General features: G+C 47.1%; 1 protein-coding gene across 1 annotated transcript in view; it reads right to left on the bottom strand.

Moving 5' to 3' along the window:
- Positions 1–16,034, bottom strand: part of LOC144500030 (short transient receptor potential channel 6-like) — a 162,171-nt gene that overhangs the window by 58,035 nt on the left and 88,102 nt on the right. Inside the window, exon 6 of the mRNA XM_078222785.1 lies at positions 5,609–5,839. Coding sequence (XP_078078911.1) covers positions 5,609–5,839 — 231 coding nt within the window. The remainder of the gene's footprint in view (positions 1–5,608; positions 5,840–16,034) is intronic.

Genomic DNA, 16,034 nt, shown 5'->3' with positions numbered 1-16,034 from the left:
TGATGGCAACTAATTGGTTGCCTGACCCAGTGAATAGTGGCCAGTGGTTGAGGTGAAATCACCCCTTGACAAGAACTCTGCCATATCATCAACATGTGTGACCTCCCACAGCCAGATCCTTAGCCTTTCCATACCTCCCTGTCCTGTGCCAGTTCTTTCCTTTGCCAATAACTTCCTTCAATCTTCAAGATATCCAACCCTGATATTCTCTTCCTTCCTTTTTCCTTGAATTCTTCCCTCCACAACATCCTTTGCTAGTCTGTCTCCTCTTAAAATGTGTCCTCCCCAGTTTCGCTGCCTTTTCCTCATTATGTTCATCAAATTTCTCTGTGCATTCATTCTGATTAGCATTTCATCATTTATTACTTTTTCTGTCCAGCCTAACCTTTCTATTCTCCTCTAAACCCACATTTCATAACTCATTTAGCAAGTTGACCTCCTTCTCTCCGAAGATCCAATGTCTCACATCATACAAAGCAATACTCCAAATTAAGCGCTTTACAAGTCAATTCTTGAGTTATTTATTCAGTTTTCTGGTTAGCAACAGGCACTTCTTACAAAATGTAGCCATTTCCATTGTTATGCTTGTTCTTATTTCTTTGTTGCATTTCCCATCTGCAGACATGCTTCCTAAATACTTCAATTCTTGTACCTGTTTTAGAATAGAATCCCTACAGTGCAGAAGGAGGCTATTCGGCCCATCAAACCTGCACCAACAACTATCTCACCCAGGCCCTATCCCCATAACCGCACCTATTTACCTTGCTAATCTGACACTAAGGGACAATTTAGCACGGCCAATCAACCTAAACCATGCATCTTTGGACTGTGGGAGGAAACTGGAGCACCCGGAGGAAACCCACAGACACGGGGAGAATGTGCAAACTCCACACAGATATTGACCCGAGGCCAGAATTGAACCTGGGTCTTTGGTGCTGTGAGGCAGCAGTGCTAACTAACCACTATGCCACCGTGCTATCCAAAGTTGTTTGAGGGGGAGGAGTAGACTTTTAACTGACCACTTGCTGGGAGTGCTAATATAAATGCAGCATGCCTATCAAGTGGCTTTTTAACCCAGTTGCTGCATTTACATCCTTAGATTTCTTAATGAATTAGGTTGCGTGGGTGTGATGGCAAATCATATGGTGCATTTCCACTTCAGTAATGAATGACACACTGCAATGTAATGAAAGTTACCTTCAAATGTATGAAAAGAAACTCCCAGAGCAAGTTCTGCAAACAACAGCCTTTCACACAACTGAGCCAGGATGTCGCTGGGAGGTTTCAGTGCTTATAGTAATTTTTGCCCACCATTTCTTAAACCAAGCCGCTGAGCCAGAAGCTCCAGGTTCGAGACCCACCCCAGGATTTGATGGCCTAGGAAGGTGCATTCATAGGTGAATCAGTGGAATTCCTTACCACAGAAAGTAGTTCAGGCCAAAACACTGATTTCAAGAAGAAATTTGATATAGCTCTTGGGGCTAAAGGTATCAAGAGATATGGGGTGAAGGCAGGATCAGGATATTGAATTTGATGATCAGTCTTGATCAAAATGAATGGCGGAGCAGGCTCGAAGAGCTGAATGGCCTACCGCTGCTTCCAGTTTCAATATTTCTATCGCATGGCCAATCCTTCCAACAGTCCAATAGCAGATAGTATTTGTGGGAGAGGCTCCAGGCCAGCCCTGCTTGATGTGGATTGGTGTCGTGATAAACTCCTGGCGATAGGCTAGTGACCTCTTCCAGGAAACAACTTGCCATGGGAACAGAATCTGCCTTGTGCGCCTTTAGGTGTGGGAGGAGCAACAAAAGCAGCAAGAACCTTTTAAACCCCCTTAATTGCCATCTTTTTCCCACCTTGCTTTCACTAGTGAGAAGTTCCAGGAAACCTGTGAAAGCCATGTACTCACAGCTCAACCCCAAGACACATGTTCATATCACTATTAGTGAGCTATTAACATACAGAAATTAACAATCCACTTGTCCCAAGGGGTTGTGGTTGCTTGCACGCTGTCTAACACACTGTAATTAGATGCAGAAATCAGTGGCATGTATTGATTCCCAATGCACTCTCAGGTTTAACATTTTAAACACCAATCCTGCCATTTGCTCCCAAACACACTCGCTCCTACAAGTAAACATTTTCCACCTGATTTCTAAGAATTCAAGCTATAATTTTTCCTGTGAAGAATTATCGTAGTGATAGACAATATGACTTTCTACAAAAAAAGTACTGGTAGATGCTGCAAATCTGAAATAAAGACAGAAAATGTTGGAAGAACTCCACAGAGCAGACAGGATCTGTGGAGAGAATTGCAAAGTTAACATTTCAGATCAATGATTCCACAGATGCCGCATGCCTGCTGAGTATTTATGTTACTTTCTGTCTTAAATAAACTTTCTAACTATTTTCTTAATGCCTTTAAAATACATATTTATTTTATATTTTAATCCCATTTTTGCATTTCAGATCCTCTGCCTTGTTTCCCAAATCCTGACCTGGAGAACACATGACAATAAAGATCAGAACTGGCGAAGCCTTTAGAAAGTTCAGAGGAAGGCAGCATTGTCTAGTCAAATTACTCAGCACCATCTTGGATTGCATTTTGTGTGTTTCACAACTTTCCAATCAGGAAAGGATCCATAGCAGATATCTGAGGAGATGTCACAACTCTGATGGTAATGCGGTGGATATTGATGATCCAGCTTAAGAAGAACAGGTGGCAGAAGCTGTGAAAACAGCTACCAGCCAGCTGAGAGGCAGTCTCACCTGGCATATCTTCACTGATATGAAGATATCAGATGAGAAGAAGCCCATATTTTATGGGCTGAAACATCCTAATAATGGGTTATTAGGATGTTTCAGCCCATAAAATATGGGCTTCTTCTCATCAAACTCTCTATGTTCTTTGTGAAATCTTTCTTCCTCAAGACTATCACATCCTAATCCCGAATCCCAACATCAGTGCATTTCCTAATTTCCATTGGCTGACAAGAGAATTAAATATCATGCAGGCCTTACATCAAATATTCCAGTGATTTATAATAACCATTTTTACGAATTAGTTTTCAAGTTTATTTATCAGTGTCACAAGTAGGCTTACACTGCAATTAAGTTACTGGGAAAATCCCATAGTTGCCACACTCCAGTGTCTGTCTGGGTACACCGAGGAAGAATTTAGCATGGCCGATGCACCTAACCAGCACGTCTTTCTGACTGAGAGGAAACTGGAGCACCCAGAGGAAACCCACGCAGACACGGGGAGAATGTGCAGACTTCGCACAGACAGTGACCCAAGCCGGGAATCAAACCCGGGTCCCTGGCGCTGTGAGGCAGCAGTGCTAACCGCTCTGCCACCGTGCTGCCCTGGAAAATAGTTTTGTTTCACCAGAATGCACAGTCTTTGTGAGCATGCGAGCTTCTCTCTGCTCCATTCTAACATGTTTTTCTATGTAATGCCTGAGGGTGTGTAATCTGCAATGCAGATGGCTATTGCAAAACTTTATAATCCTGTGGGATGGAGATTGGCCTTTCCTGAGGGCTGCTAACTCCTGGGATGGACATAGGTCAGGCTGACTCTTTGATAAGGACTCCCTGAGAACGTATTGCATCTTTGGGAACTGACTCAGTACTGCTCTGTGTCGGTGCAAAGAAAGGAATAAGTCTCTGAGTGAATACCAGCTTCACCACTGGCTTCTGGGAACAGGATTCTGGGGGCCAGTGAGCAGTGGATGAAAAAGCTTAACAGAATCAGATATGTTCTTCAATCAATGAGAATGGGTCAGCCAGATATCCTTCTGTCCATCTGAAATGTTTCCATGCATACTTTTTCACCTAGTTAATATAGATCACCAGGACCTAGAATATGAAACTTTAATGTACTAGTGTGCATTATAGAATGTGGGCTATTATACAAAACTGCTACCAAGTGACATTTACTTTAGGACAAGGCACATGGTGTCATGTGTGGCAATTAGAGTTGGATTTCCACTCCACTCTTCGTTTCTCACCTGGAACTCCAGCCGATCCTTTGACTCAAGTGCAGTGTGCTCCTGAGGCCTTCAGATAAGGGCTGGTGAGTCAGATGTAAGGAAGCCATGCCCTCCCTTTTAAAGCCCTAGCTGCCATAAAGCCGGTGGGTTTAAAGGTACAGGCACTTTCAGGAGCTCAGGAGAAAGTAAGTTTGTAAGGTGAGTGGACAATGTGTCAATGTACCATCAAGCGCATGCTGCAACAATCACACTGTTTAGCTAATTGCTTCATTAAAGACAGATGATGATCAATGGCTCAACCTCCCAAAGAGTATTGCCGGAATTTTACCGGCACGCCTGCCCCGCTCGCAGAACAACATTCTCTGTTGGCTTCGGACAGGATCTTATGAGCCTCGGGCGGGCGAGGTGGTAAAATTCTGGCATATAAGTGGGCGCAGCTGGAACAGTTGGAGGGGTGGGGGAGGGGGGATTTTATGTGGAGCTTGTTTCTCTGCGGAGTGGAAAACACAATAAACTTGCTGGAGGTAATAGACAAGCTGCTGTATTATTCCTCCATCATATATTAACAGTTTATATTATCGAGATTGGGGATGGGGGGTGGTCGCATTCACAACCATGCCAGCTCATTCCAATGGCCATCGTTCCTACGTACAATGGCTTCTTCCTTCACATTCCCACAATTCCATGCACATTTTTCTCTAATTTGGGGCTGCAGAACTTTCACACTAGCTTCTGAGAAGTTAGATTCGCGACATGTTTCTTTTTTAGTGGAAGCACTTTCAGTCCCTCTTTCAAGACCCTGCTCAGCTTTGAAGTTGTATAGCCCCCTTTAAAGGTTCAAGCTACACCCTTGTTCCACCCTTGCCTGAACTTTCCAAATGGGCCTAGCAGATTTGGCTTCCAACTGACATGCCTCTCATTATTGTCCTGCCAACATTATATAAATAAGCTGAGCCCAAAGTTTTTGACAGGGTCGAGCCAGTTTGACTTAATCAGGCATAAAGTGCCTCTTCACTGCATTTTCACTGTCGTATTAGGGACATATGAATTTCCAGGCAAAAATGCCTTCATGTTTAAAACTAATGTCAACATCACATATGCGTTGGCATACAAAGTAATCCCCTCTTTAACTTCAGACAAATGGCAAGCATTCAATGAAACTTTAACATATCACAGTATTAATAAAATATGTGTAGGAATACCTTTCTTGGCCAACTTAGTATCAAACAGCAGAATGATAATGGAACAGTAAAGCAGTAACAAGCAGGGAATTTGATGTTAAATCAATCACAATTAACATGGCAATAGAGCTTAGTGTATCATGGATTTACCCCTACTAAAGAAACAGTTTGTTATAGTTACATTGAGATTGCAAACTCACCATCAGAGCAATTGCATATTCTGCCATTCTAAGAAACCATGGTTAATGGTTTTAGCAAAAACAGTGAACATTGCATATCGATTGCATTAGGAAATTTGAACCTATATTTGTTCCATCATTATAGAGATTAGTAAGATTCGATTAAATAGTAAAAGCCCCGACTGCTTGGGTTTTATAGCAACTGAGCAAATTAATCAGCGTAATAAGGACTGATAGCAAAATGCATCAGACTGACCAAAGGTGTAGTACTCTATTTCTGTAGGAAGAGTCACATTAACTAAATCCATTTTGATTTTTTCATCCACAAAGCTCTGCGCCTTGGAGGCATGCCAAAATGCCATAAATCGTGCTATGAATGATGCTGCGAAGATGGCTAGCATTCCAAAGTCTAATAAGTTCCACAGTTCCAGCAAATAGTCCCTCGGGCCTTGTGACCACATTTTTTTACATTCTGACCAGATCATTCCTGTGAAAAGGAAAAACACAAGATTAACTTTGCTCATTTGCACATAACAAACATATCAGATTGTGTTAGGTGACGAATGTCCAACATTGTGGATTAACTGTGAAGTAGACCAATGCGCCTTATAGAAACAATACTGACAACCATACAGTACACATGTCAATGCAGCCTGTCAATAACTGTAGAAAACACTTGTAGCAGCATACAGAAAATGGATGTAATTTCATCTGAGATTGTTTGAACTTTAATTAATTTTAATAGCTCTTCACATATTTGGGTAGCTACCACTCCTAAGTCACCCTCTACATTATATGGGTTCATGGGCAGTTCTCGGAACAACCTAATGGAATGGCGTTTAGCAGTGACAAAATATAAATGGCATTTTCCCCAGCATTCCTTGCCTTACACGAAAGTCCGTATGGCTGGGATACTGAATAATACCCAGGGATGCTGCTGGCACGCTTCACCCTGAGTGCAATTCATGTTCTTACCTTGCTGGGAAAATGAAACTAATGGTCAACAGAATCCTGCTTGTACATCACCCTCTAACTCAAAATGGGTTGGCTTTAAGAAAGCACAAAAGTTATATTATGAAATAATAGTGAATAATTCAAGCTAAATACTTTGTGTTGGTGTTGGTTGCAATTGGGTAGGTCTGAAGAAGTCTTTCTAGTCATATGTAGGTTAATTGTAAGTCTTTATCGACTCCTAGAACTATTTACATATATATAATAAAGGGTACAAGCTAGGAAATGCTCCCATGCTTGCAGGTACACATGGCTCTGTCCAATACTAGACCAGCCCTGGGTGCAGGTCACATGCTCTTTTACTGTACTCAGTCCCACATTAACCCTATATGTGCCAGACCCTTGTACTACACCCACCCAAAATCATTATCCAATGTATTTTAATTGATATTAGTTGACCCTATACCTTACATTGTTATTGCTATCATACATTCAAATTGTCATTGCTACATGATCACGATCCCACCTCCCTCTACAAATCCGTGAATTCAAAACTTCAGGCAGTCTGGAGGCCTTATAACCCGTCCACATCTCATTTGCACTACTGTTGGAGGAATGGTAAGTTTGGACATTGTTTTGGCATCTGGATATGATTTCATCCTTTCCTTCTATTCTTTCATGTTGACCCACACTTGGTCAGTTCCACTGCTGCACTGATTGGTGGTTGCTACCCTAATTAATTTCTTGCAGGATGGACAAAAATTATATTTGTCTCCTTGTCGCATTTTTCCCCTCTTCCTTCATTGTGTGGATCATGGTCATATCCCTGAACCTCTGTTTTTGGAGCTTCTTTTCAGGTCGGTTTGCTTTGCTGAATTTTTTCTCAGACTTCCATGTTTTTGTTTTTCTCTGTGAGGTCTTGCGGTTTTATATGAGCTGCCACCATGTTGCAGGGTGTTGGTTATTGCTCGGTAGGTTTGAAGAAGTCTTTGTAGTCTTGCATAGGTTAACTGGTTATCTTTATCGACTCTTAGAACTATTTACATATATACAGTGAAGGGTACAAGATAGGAAATGCCTCCATGCTTGCTGGTACACAGGGCTCTGTCCATACCAGAATGACTCTGGATGTGGGTCATGTGCTCTCTTACATCACTGTGTGGGCAGTACTGTACTCAGTCCCACATTAACCCTATATATGCCAGACCCCTACACTACACTTGAGATTCGAAAGGACACTATTTTTACAATAAAGCTTATTCTGACATTAACTTAGAAGAGCCAAAGCTTCATCAAGTTGAAATATATGAACTTGAAGTGACTCCCAGCAACACCTCCATGCTTCTGGCCTCAGTTTCATGAACTGCCCCAGCTGCCATCTGTGCTAGATCAGGAAGTGCATAACTTGGGAGTCTTACTTGACCTCAAATTCAGTCAACTCCCTGACCATTGCTTCAATATCAAAACTGCTTTCTTCAACAGTCTCTGCATGTCTCTGCTTCCATCTCCGCTATGCTGCAGCTAAAACTTTTTGTCCTTACCTTCATCTCTTGAAGACTTGAATTCTCCGACTTTGTTACCTGGTTTCCCTCCGTCAACCTTTTGCAAGCTGGGACTCATCCAAAATGCCAACCTGCAGGACCCAGCCATGCCATTCTATCGAATAACTCCTTATGCTGACTTCTGACTGGAAGAACATTGCTTTACACTTGCTACAAAGTATTTCCAGTAGGCAGACAGAGGGCAGGATTTAGCGGCCACATTAGCCAGGGATGGCTCTTTGGGGAAAAGGGATATCCTCTCAGGCTGATGATGCCAATGTGCAGGCCACAGACCGCAGCAGAGACCAGATACAACAAGGCACAAGTGCGGCCTGAGCTGTCATTGAGCGATGCATCAACCTGTTAAAGATATGGTTCTGCTGCCTCGACATGCTATTCGCGTCTGGCCAGGGCAAAGGTCTGGGATGCACAGAATTCACCTGGGTTTGGTCACCTGGATGAAAATGCAGAGGTTCCTCACTTTTCTCTTGCAGGTCCAAATCACTCTCAGCGCAGGCCCAGCTCACCCTCAGCGCAGGCCCAGCTCACCCTCAGCGCGGGCCCAGCTCACCCTCAGCGCGGGCCCAGCTCACCCTCAGCGCGGGCCCAGCTCACCCTCAGCGCGGGCCCAGCTCACTCTCAGCGCAGGCCCAGCTCACTCCCAGTGCAGGCCCAGCTCACTCTCAGCGCAGGCCCAGCTCACCCTCAGCGCAGGCCCAGCTCACTCTCAGCGCAGGCCCAGCTCACTCTCAGCGCAGGCCCAGCTCACTCCCAGTGCAGGCCCAGCTCACTCTCAGCGCAGGCCCAGCTCACCCTCAGCGCAGGCCCAGCTCACTCTCAGCGCAGGCCCAGCTCACTCAGCGCAGGCCCACTCCTGCTCCTGTCCTGCGAGCTCCAGGACTCTCTCCTCGAATGAAGTCAGGAACCTCAGCTTGGGCATCCCACTGCCTGTTTTCTCTTGCTCAGGAGGTTATGGGCAAGCTTATCCTGCAGGGAGCACTTACCCTGGCAGAACAGAGCAGGTCATTCATCTTACTGTGGCACAGCAGCACCATCCTCTTGGTCAGGCTGCTGGCACTGACTGGTGCTGTGACCGTCTCCCAGGCAGGACTCATTACCCTGCTAGAGAATCTTCTGCAGCCCAATAGTATATTATTGCCCACCTCTCCTCTAGCATATGGAGGAGGGACGCCCCCCCGAGAATCGAGGAGCAGGTTTCCTCAGTGCCAACCTTCTGGCTAGAATGACAACAAGTGCTGTGGTGCCATTTAAATGCAGCAGTTATGAGGGGCATGGAGAAGGCATGGGAGATATGACGGGTGGATGAGGGGGTGAGGGATGCCAACTGAAGGGCTTAACAACTATGAATTGAACTAGGCTAAAACCCAGTAAATAGAGGAACACTTGCTATCCTGTCGGACTTGCCATCTGCCTGCCTGTTTGTTGTCTTGGACTTGCCTCCAGAAGGGACGGACCCAGTGCCAGCCCATGCCCACCTCCTCACATATATATAAGGCAGGCGGCTCCTTCAGAAAGGAGATGGAATCATAGAGTCGGAAAAGTTCCTAACCCTGCTACCCTAATTCCTAAGTGAACATCTTGCCCTATGCACTGACCTTATGTAAAGTTCTACCTCATTGCCTGCATCTTTCTGTTACTTTCCAAGATTTAAGACACTGCTGGAAATGTCTCTCTCTGACTATGTTTTTGTTTGCCCATCCTAACCTTTCCATTACCCCCTTGTTTGCCCATCCTCTTTGGCCACCACGTCATTACTTTCTTTATTGTGAAGTATCTTGAAACATTTCCTGTGCATGAGGGATGCTATATTATTGCAAGTTGTTGTTGTAACATTAACAATCACCTTGTACTTTATACCCCTGTTAGCTACAAGACACTTCTTTGAAAGTTTCTCCTGAAATTTGGAAAGCAGAGGTATTTTTGCTGTTAATATTGAGGAACTGAAGTGAAGAGTCAAGGTCTCCAGTACTGAGCACTTTGAAGGTTAAGAACAGCCGAGGAAATGATAAATAGGGAATTTGTGTTTTGGTGACATCAAGCCTGGGTTTTGAAATACTGTAGATTACGGGAGAAAAGAGGTCCCAGGATTAACAAAAAGAGTAAAATAGTTATTGTGACAAGAGGGGTTATAGAGCATTTCTCAACCCATATTCAGAACTCCACCTTCCTTATTTTGCCCTGTGAACTCTTTGGAAGTGATCTGGGCCCAATGCTTAACGATTTTACAAATAAAACTTTAACTAAGTAGTCATGCAATATTATATTATTTCTTTGATGGTATTCAGGATGTATCTTTGCAATTCAAATCCTAAGTGTATGCTTGTTAATATCTAACAAGTGGTTACTTTAAAGTGTGCCATTAGGTTGAGTGTTTCTGCTAGGGTTCCACTCTGTATAGGTGCGGCTATAAATTGCTTTGTGGGCCAAACCAAGTCCATGGATAACACAACCACATCTTAGCTCTCAGGACAGTCACTGACTTTGATGCGTTGCCATCTTTTAATTGCGAAGCTTTTTAGTGTTAATTTAACTAGAAGCAATTTCTATACCGATCTGTAAAATTCAAACCTTTTGGATCAGGCTGGATGTCCCTTCAGTTAGTGTTTTGCAGGTTTCTGAGATCAGAGGGCTCTTGATGGCCAGTTATACACAACTACTTCTGACAGAGAATTAAGGCAGCCTTTCCCCCAATCTTCTGGCTTCCTCGGAATGAAGTGGATATGAAGTGGATACAAACTCTAGCATGGTTCGGTGAAACTAAGACATGACATTGGTTTGGATTTGATATTATTGAGAGTTAACAAAATGTGGCACTGTCTGTTACTTTAATATTCAAGGAAGATTCAATTGATAATTCCACAATGTAATGAAATCTGCTGCACTGATGTTATGCTGCTATTTAACTGTTAATTACTATTGGCCTAAATTTACAGCTTAAGTCACATGACTTGATAGATTATACTTCCACTATCTAAAGGAAAACAGCATTGATGGGCCCGGGGGAGCGGGGGGGAGGGCGGGGGGGGGGGGGAATGGTGGGGAGAACGGGGACGCGGGGGGGAGGTGGGGGGTTGGGTAGGTATAGTTTGTTCCACTTTAGTGAATTCTGAATGCATGAAATGCTCTGCTCAACACGTATGCAATGTTACAGGATCAGGTATAGCGCATGTCAATTGATTTTTAAGTTCAATTCGGGGCAGACAGGTGGTAGGTGAAACCTTAGGGTGGGCAAATGGCAGATGAAATTTATTGCTAATGGGCAGCACGGTGGCACAGTGGTCAGCACTGCTGCTTCACAGCGCTGGGGATCTGAGTTCAATTCCAGTCTCAGGTGACTGTGTGGAGTTTGTATGTTCTCCCTGTGTCTGCCCAAGTTTCCTCTGGGTGCTCCAGTTTCCTAGCCCACTCTAAAGTTGATTGGCCATGCTCAATTACCCCTTGGTGTCAGGGGGATTAGTAGAGTAAATATGTGGGGTTATGGGGATAGGACCTGGGTGGGATTGCTGTTGGTGCAGGCTTGATGGGCCAAATGGCCTCATTCTGCACGGTAAGAATTCTATGTGAAGTGATTCATTTTGGAAGAAAGAGTGTGGACAGACAATATAAACTTAAGGATGCAGTTCTAACGGGGGTGCAGGGAGAGGGGGATCTAGGGCTCTATGCGCACAAATCATTGGAAGTGGCAGTGCCGTTAATAAGCCGGACTGGATCCTGGTTTTATATATTGGAGCATTGAGTACAAAAACAAGGATGTTATGATAATCCTACAAAACATTGGTTCAACTGGAAGAATATTGCCTCCAATTCTGGACACAACACTTTAGGAAAGATGTGAATGAATTAGAGATGGCTCAGAAAAAGAGGATAGTTCCATAGAAGACTTCAGTTATGTAGATAGGTTGGAGAAGCTCGCAGTATTCATCTGTGAGAATAGAAGCTTGAAAGGAGACTTGATAGAGATATTCAAAATCATCAGGGGACAGGACAGAGAAGATGGAGAGAAATCAGTTGTTGGATGTTAATCATCTCAGTCCCGGGACATCACTGCAGGAATTTGTCAGGGTAGTTTGTTCGGCCCAACCATCTTCAGCTGCTTCATCATAAGGTCTGAAGTGCGAATGTTCGCTGATGATTGCACAATGTTGAGAACCATTTGTGACTTCTAAAATACCGAAACCGTCTGTGTCCATATGCAGAAAGACCTGGACAATATTTGAGCTTGGGCTGATAAGTGACAAGTAACATTCACACTACGCAAGTGACAGGCACTGATCATCTCCAACAAGACAGAATATAACCATCTCTGCTTAACATTCAATGGCATCGGCATCACTGAATCCCCCTCTGTCAACGTGTTTTTTAGCAGGATTTCCAGAATGAATCTCTGACACTGTGAGCACTGCAAAGTGCCCCAGCACTCAGAAAATCAAGGAGCGGGGCCTATTCCCATAGAAGAGGCTGGAATCAGCACACATGCGCCGATCTCTGGGAGATCAGTACACACATCCTCCCAGTACTGAAATCGCTGGCCTCTCACCCCCCCCATGGACATTGCTGGCCTCATCGCTGGCCTTTTACCCCATGCCCCTCCCCTCACACAAATTGCTGGCCTTTCACCCCTTCCCCCCCTCTCCCAAGCACATTGCTGGCCTCATCACTGGCCTCATACTCCAGCTCCTCTTATGCACATTGCTGGCCTCTCAGACACCCCACCTCATGCACATGGCTGGCCTTCCACCTTCCCCCACACCGCTAACCCGGACATCGCTGGCCTCCCGACCTCCCCACCCCTCACTGACCATCCTTCACTGCTGAGCTCTCACCCCCCTCGACACGGACATTGCTGGACTCTCACCCCCCTCTCCCCCGACCACCAGCACAGTGCGCTGTGCTGCTAGGCCCCCGTTCACTCACAGTGCGCTGGCCTCACTGCTGCCTTACACACTCCCTCCCTGTGAGCTTTCCCCTTTGTTGAGTGACAGCCTTGAGCATTGCCCCTTTCTCCACCACCCTCCCCCCATCTTGCTGAGTTCACCCAATCAGCCGCTTTGGAGATGGCTCACCCTCTATTGAAACCAGATTGCTTGTACATTATTCACCGTGAAATTTAATTAATGGGCTCATGAGTGGCCCCAACTGACTGCCCCTGGACTCCTTTAGCAAGGCAGAGCTGTATATAAGCTGCAAGTATGGACACACAGGCAGTCACACCAGGAAGATGGCACAGAGGAGAAGTGCACCAGATTTTCAGAGGTTGAGCAGGCCCGGCTGCTGGATGCAGTGGAGGAGAGGCGCGAGTTCCTCTCTGCCACTGAAGGACATTGCATAAGTGGACGCGCAGCCAATGCCATCTGGGACGTTGTGGCTGAAGCTGTAAGTGCCCGTACACTGGCACATTGTTCCGGAGACCAGTGCCGCAAAATGATGAATGACCTTCTTCGGGCAACAAGGGTGAGTGTACATTCCATTCTGAAACCAGTACATGCGCTACACTTACAATGTGAACCCATCCCCAGACACCCCAAGGGCAGCCACTAACCGCACCCCCACCCCCCCTTTCGCCACCCCCCCCCCCTCCCCCCCCACCCCGGAAGCACTGCCTCCAATCCCTGTGCCACCCTCCCAATCAGCACCCCACAACGGGGAGGCATTGCCCCGAAACGCCCCACCCGAGTGTCCTCATCCATGCCCTCCCATACATCATGCTTTCAATCCCCCTTATGTCCCCACAGGAGAAAAGCTCACATAACCGCACAGAGAGAGAGAGAGAGCAAAGACTGGTGGTGGTGTACCTACACCAGCTCACAGGGTTTGAGCAGCGTGTCCTGGAACTGGCAGGAGAAGCGGAGCAGAGAATAGTCACTGACAACCAGGTCAGCGTCAGGCATGCAAATAAGCATCGATTGAACCCTATTCCTATGGTCTTCTTTGATGTAAGTGCCATTCCTAAGATCTTCTTTGATGTAAGTGCCATGCTGCACGGGCTGGTTTCTCTCCCTTCCACTAAGATGTGTCCTTTCTTACAGGGGATGATCCTGATGCTCCAGGCCCTTCTGGTGTCACCCCCATCCCTCTCCTCCTGCTGAGACTCCCCAGGACATCTCGGAGATAAGCCCTGAGGAATCTTCCAAGGACAGCATCAGTGAATCGGCACAGGCATCAACCACACAACCCACCAACACAGAGACTATCACAATGATGGGGCAGGTTACTGCTGAGACTTCTGGGCCACTTACTGGTGAACACTTCACAGCCACTGATGCCCATCGGGTGGAGGTGGGAACATCCGAGGGCTCGGGCACGTGGGAGTTTGCCGGAGGCGAGGATTCAGTTGGCTCCAAGCCAGGGACTCAGGAATCGGTCATCCCGATACAGGCGGAGATGCATTAGTGAACCCAGGGAGTGGTATATGGGCTGTCATCAACCCTGCAAAGCTGTTTGGAGGAGTCAAACAGAGTGCTGTTGCAGGAGGTGGTGCCGGAACAGCGTGGTAACCAGGCCAACACTGCAATCGTGGCGTCTGCAATGGAAAGTCTGACTCATGGATCTGGCCTCATGGGTGACAGGGTGCAGGCCATCCTGGAGACACAGCAGACCACAGCAGAGACACAGCAGGCCATGGCAGAGACACAGCAGGCCATGGCCGAGGGTGTCGCTGGCATTCTGTAGACACATTGGACCATGGCCACAGATGTCAGGGGCATGTTGGACACACAGCTGCGGCTCTTGCTGGGATTCTGGAGACACAGCAAGCAGTGGCTGTGAGCCTCGACAATTTAGCCCAGACTCAGAGGGCTACTGCTGAGGGGCTCCAGAGCCTGGCCAAATCTCACAGGGTCAGGGCTGAGGGATCACAAACCACGGGGCAGACGCATCTGGGCCTCCAGGACTGGCAGAGCCAAGTGACACTGGAGCTTCTGGAGCTCAGTCCAGCTGCCCTGGCATCCTATAGAGTGTCCCTGGGGCCTAAAGCCCATGCTGGGGCCTTCCACCCAGGAAGCTCCGGATGTCCCCAGACCTTCCGAATCCCCCCTTCCTCACACTGGGGCATCTCAGGGCTAGCTAGATGAACAGGGTGGCATCGAAACATCAGTGACATCCGCAAGTCAGCCGGGGCCCTCCAGGGGATCGCTGCCAAGGGCAGCACAGGCCACGGGGCGCATATCACAGCTGGATGCCTCCAGCTCCGTACATCCTGGGGGGGATCACCTAGGCACAGCAGTAGGCCACGTAAGATTAGAAAGTTGTAAGTTCACTAAGAGGACACAGGGTGAAGGTCAGGGTTAAGGTATCTGTAAATGTTAAGATGTTTTTTGCCCCTCACAGCTGTGACTAATCTGTCCCCGATTCTCCCCCCCACAGGGTTGAGTGCACCCCAATTGCACACATCGAGGCACAGGCGGCTGTGCTGAGCGATACTGGCCCCTTGGCCAAAAGTTACAGACCGCCTGCCCTGCTTTCCCCAGCAAAAGCCCTTTGTCAAAAACCACCCCCCTACCATCTGAGCACCCCCCCGCACCGCCCCCCCTCCCTAACCCTCCGGCCCATTGGTCCACACACTTGTGGTCAAAACCCTTACTCCTACGTGGGCCCAGGTGCCAGTGTGCAGTCGGAGAACAGATAGGAGCCAGACTTGTGTGGCAGCGGGGCAGGATCCCAGTGTGCCTTACAACAAGTCGTCACCACTGTCCAGCCTTCACCAAAGACTTGCCAGCATAGCCAGTCCAGGCCCATTACCCTGTTGTGATGTGACTTGGTACTGGGGCGGGGTGGGGTGCAAGAGGGTGAGGGTCGTGTGAAAGAGGGTGGGGGAAGGGAAGGATGTGGAGGAGGGGTGAAAGAGGGCGGGGAAGGGTCAGGGGGTTGAAAGGGCAGCTGGGGTTGATGGGGAGAAGATGGCTGCAGCATGTCCTGAGGGTGGTGGTAGCAGCTGCAACTCTGCTCAGCAGCAACTAGGTGAATTCTGCTGCAATTAAAGCATCCCTTGTTGCCCTACCCTGCCAGACCCTCGCCATCACCGCCTATCCTCCATCCTCCAGCAGCTCCTCCACATCCTGCAGCTGGCGATCCTCCTCCTCGTCCAGGTGGTCTCCCCGCTGCTGTGCAATCTTGTGTAGCATGCAGCACACCATGATGATGAGGGAGGCCCGCACAAGGCCGTATTGGACG

Source organism: Mustelus asterias, chromosome 10 (genome assembly GCF_964213995.1).
Source record: "Mustelus asterias chromosome 10, sMusAst1.hap1.1, whole genome shotgun sequence".
In the NCBI taxonomy this organism is placed as follows: domain Eukaryota; kingdom Metazoa; phylum Chordata; class Chondrichthyes; order Carcharhiniformes; family Triakidae; genus Mustelus; species Mustelus asterias.
This window is presented reverse-complemented; position numbering and strand designations above follow the sequence as displayed.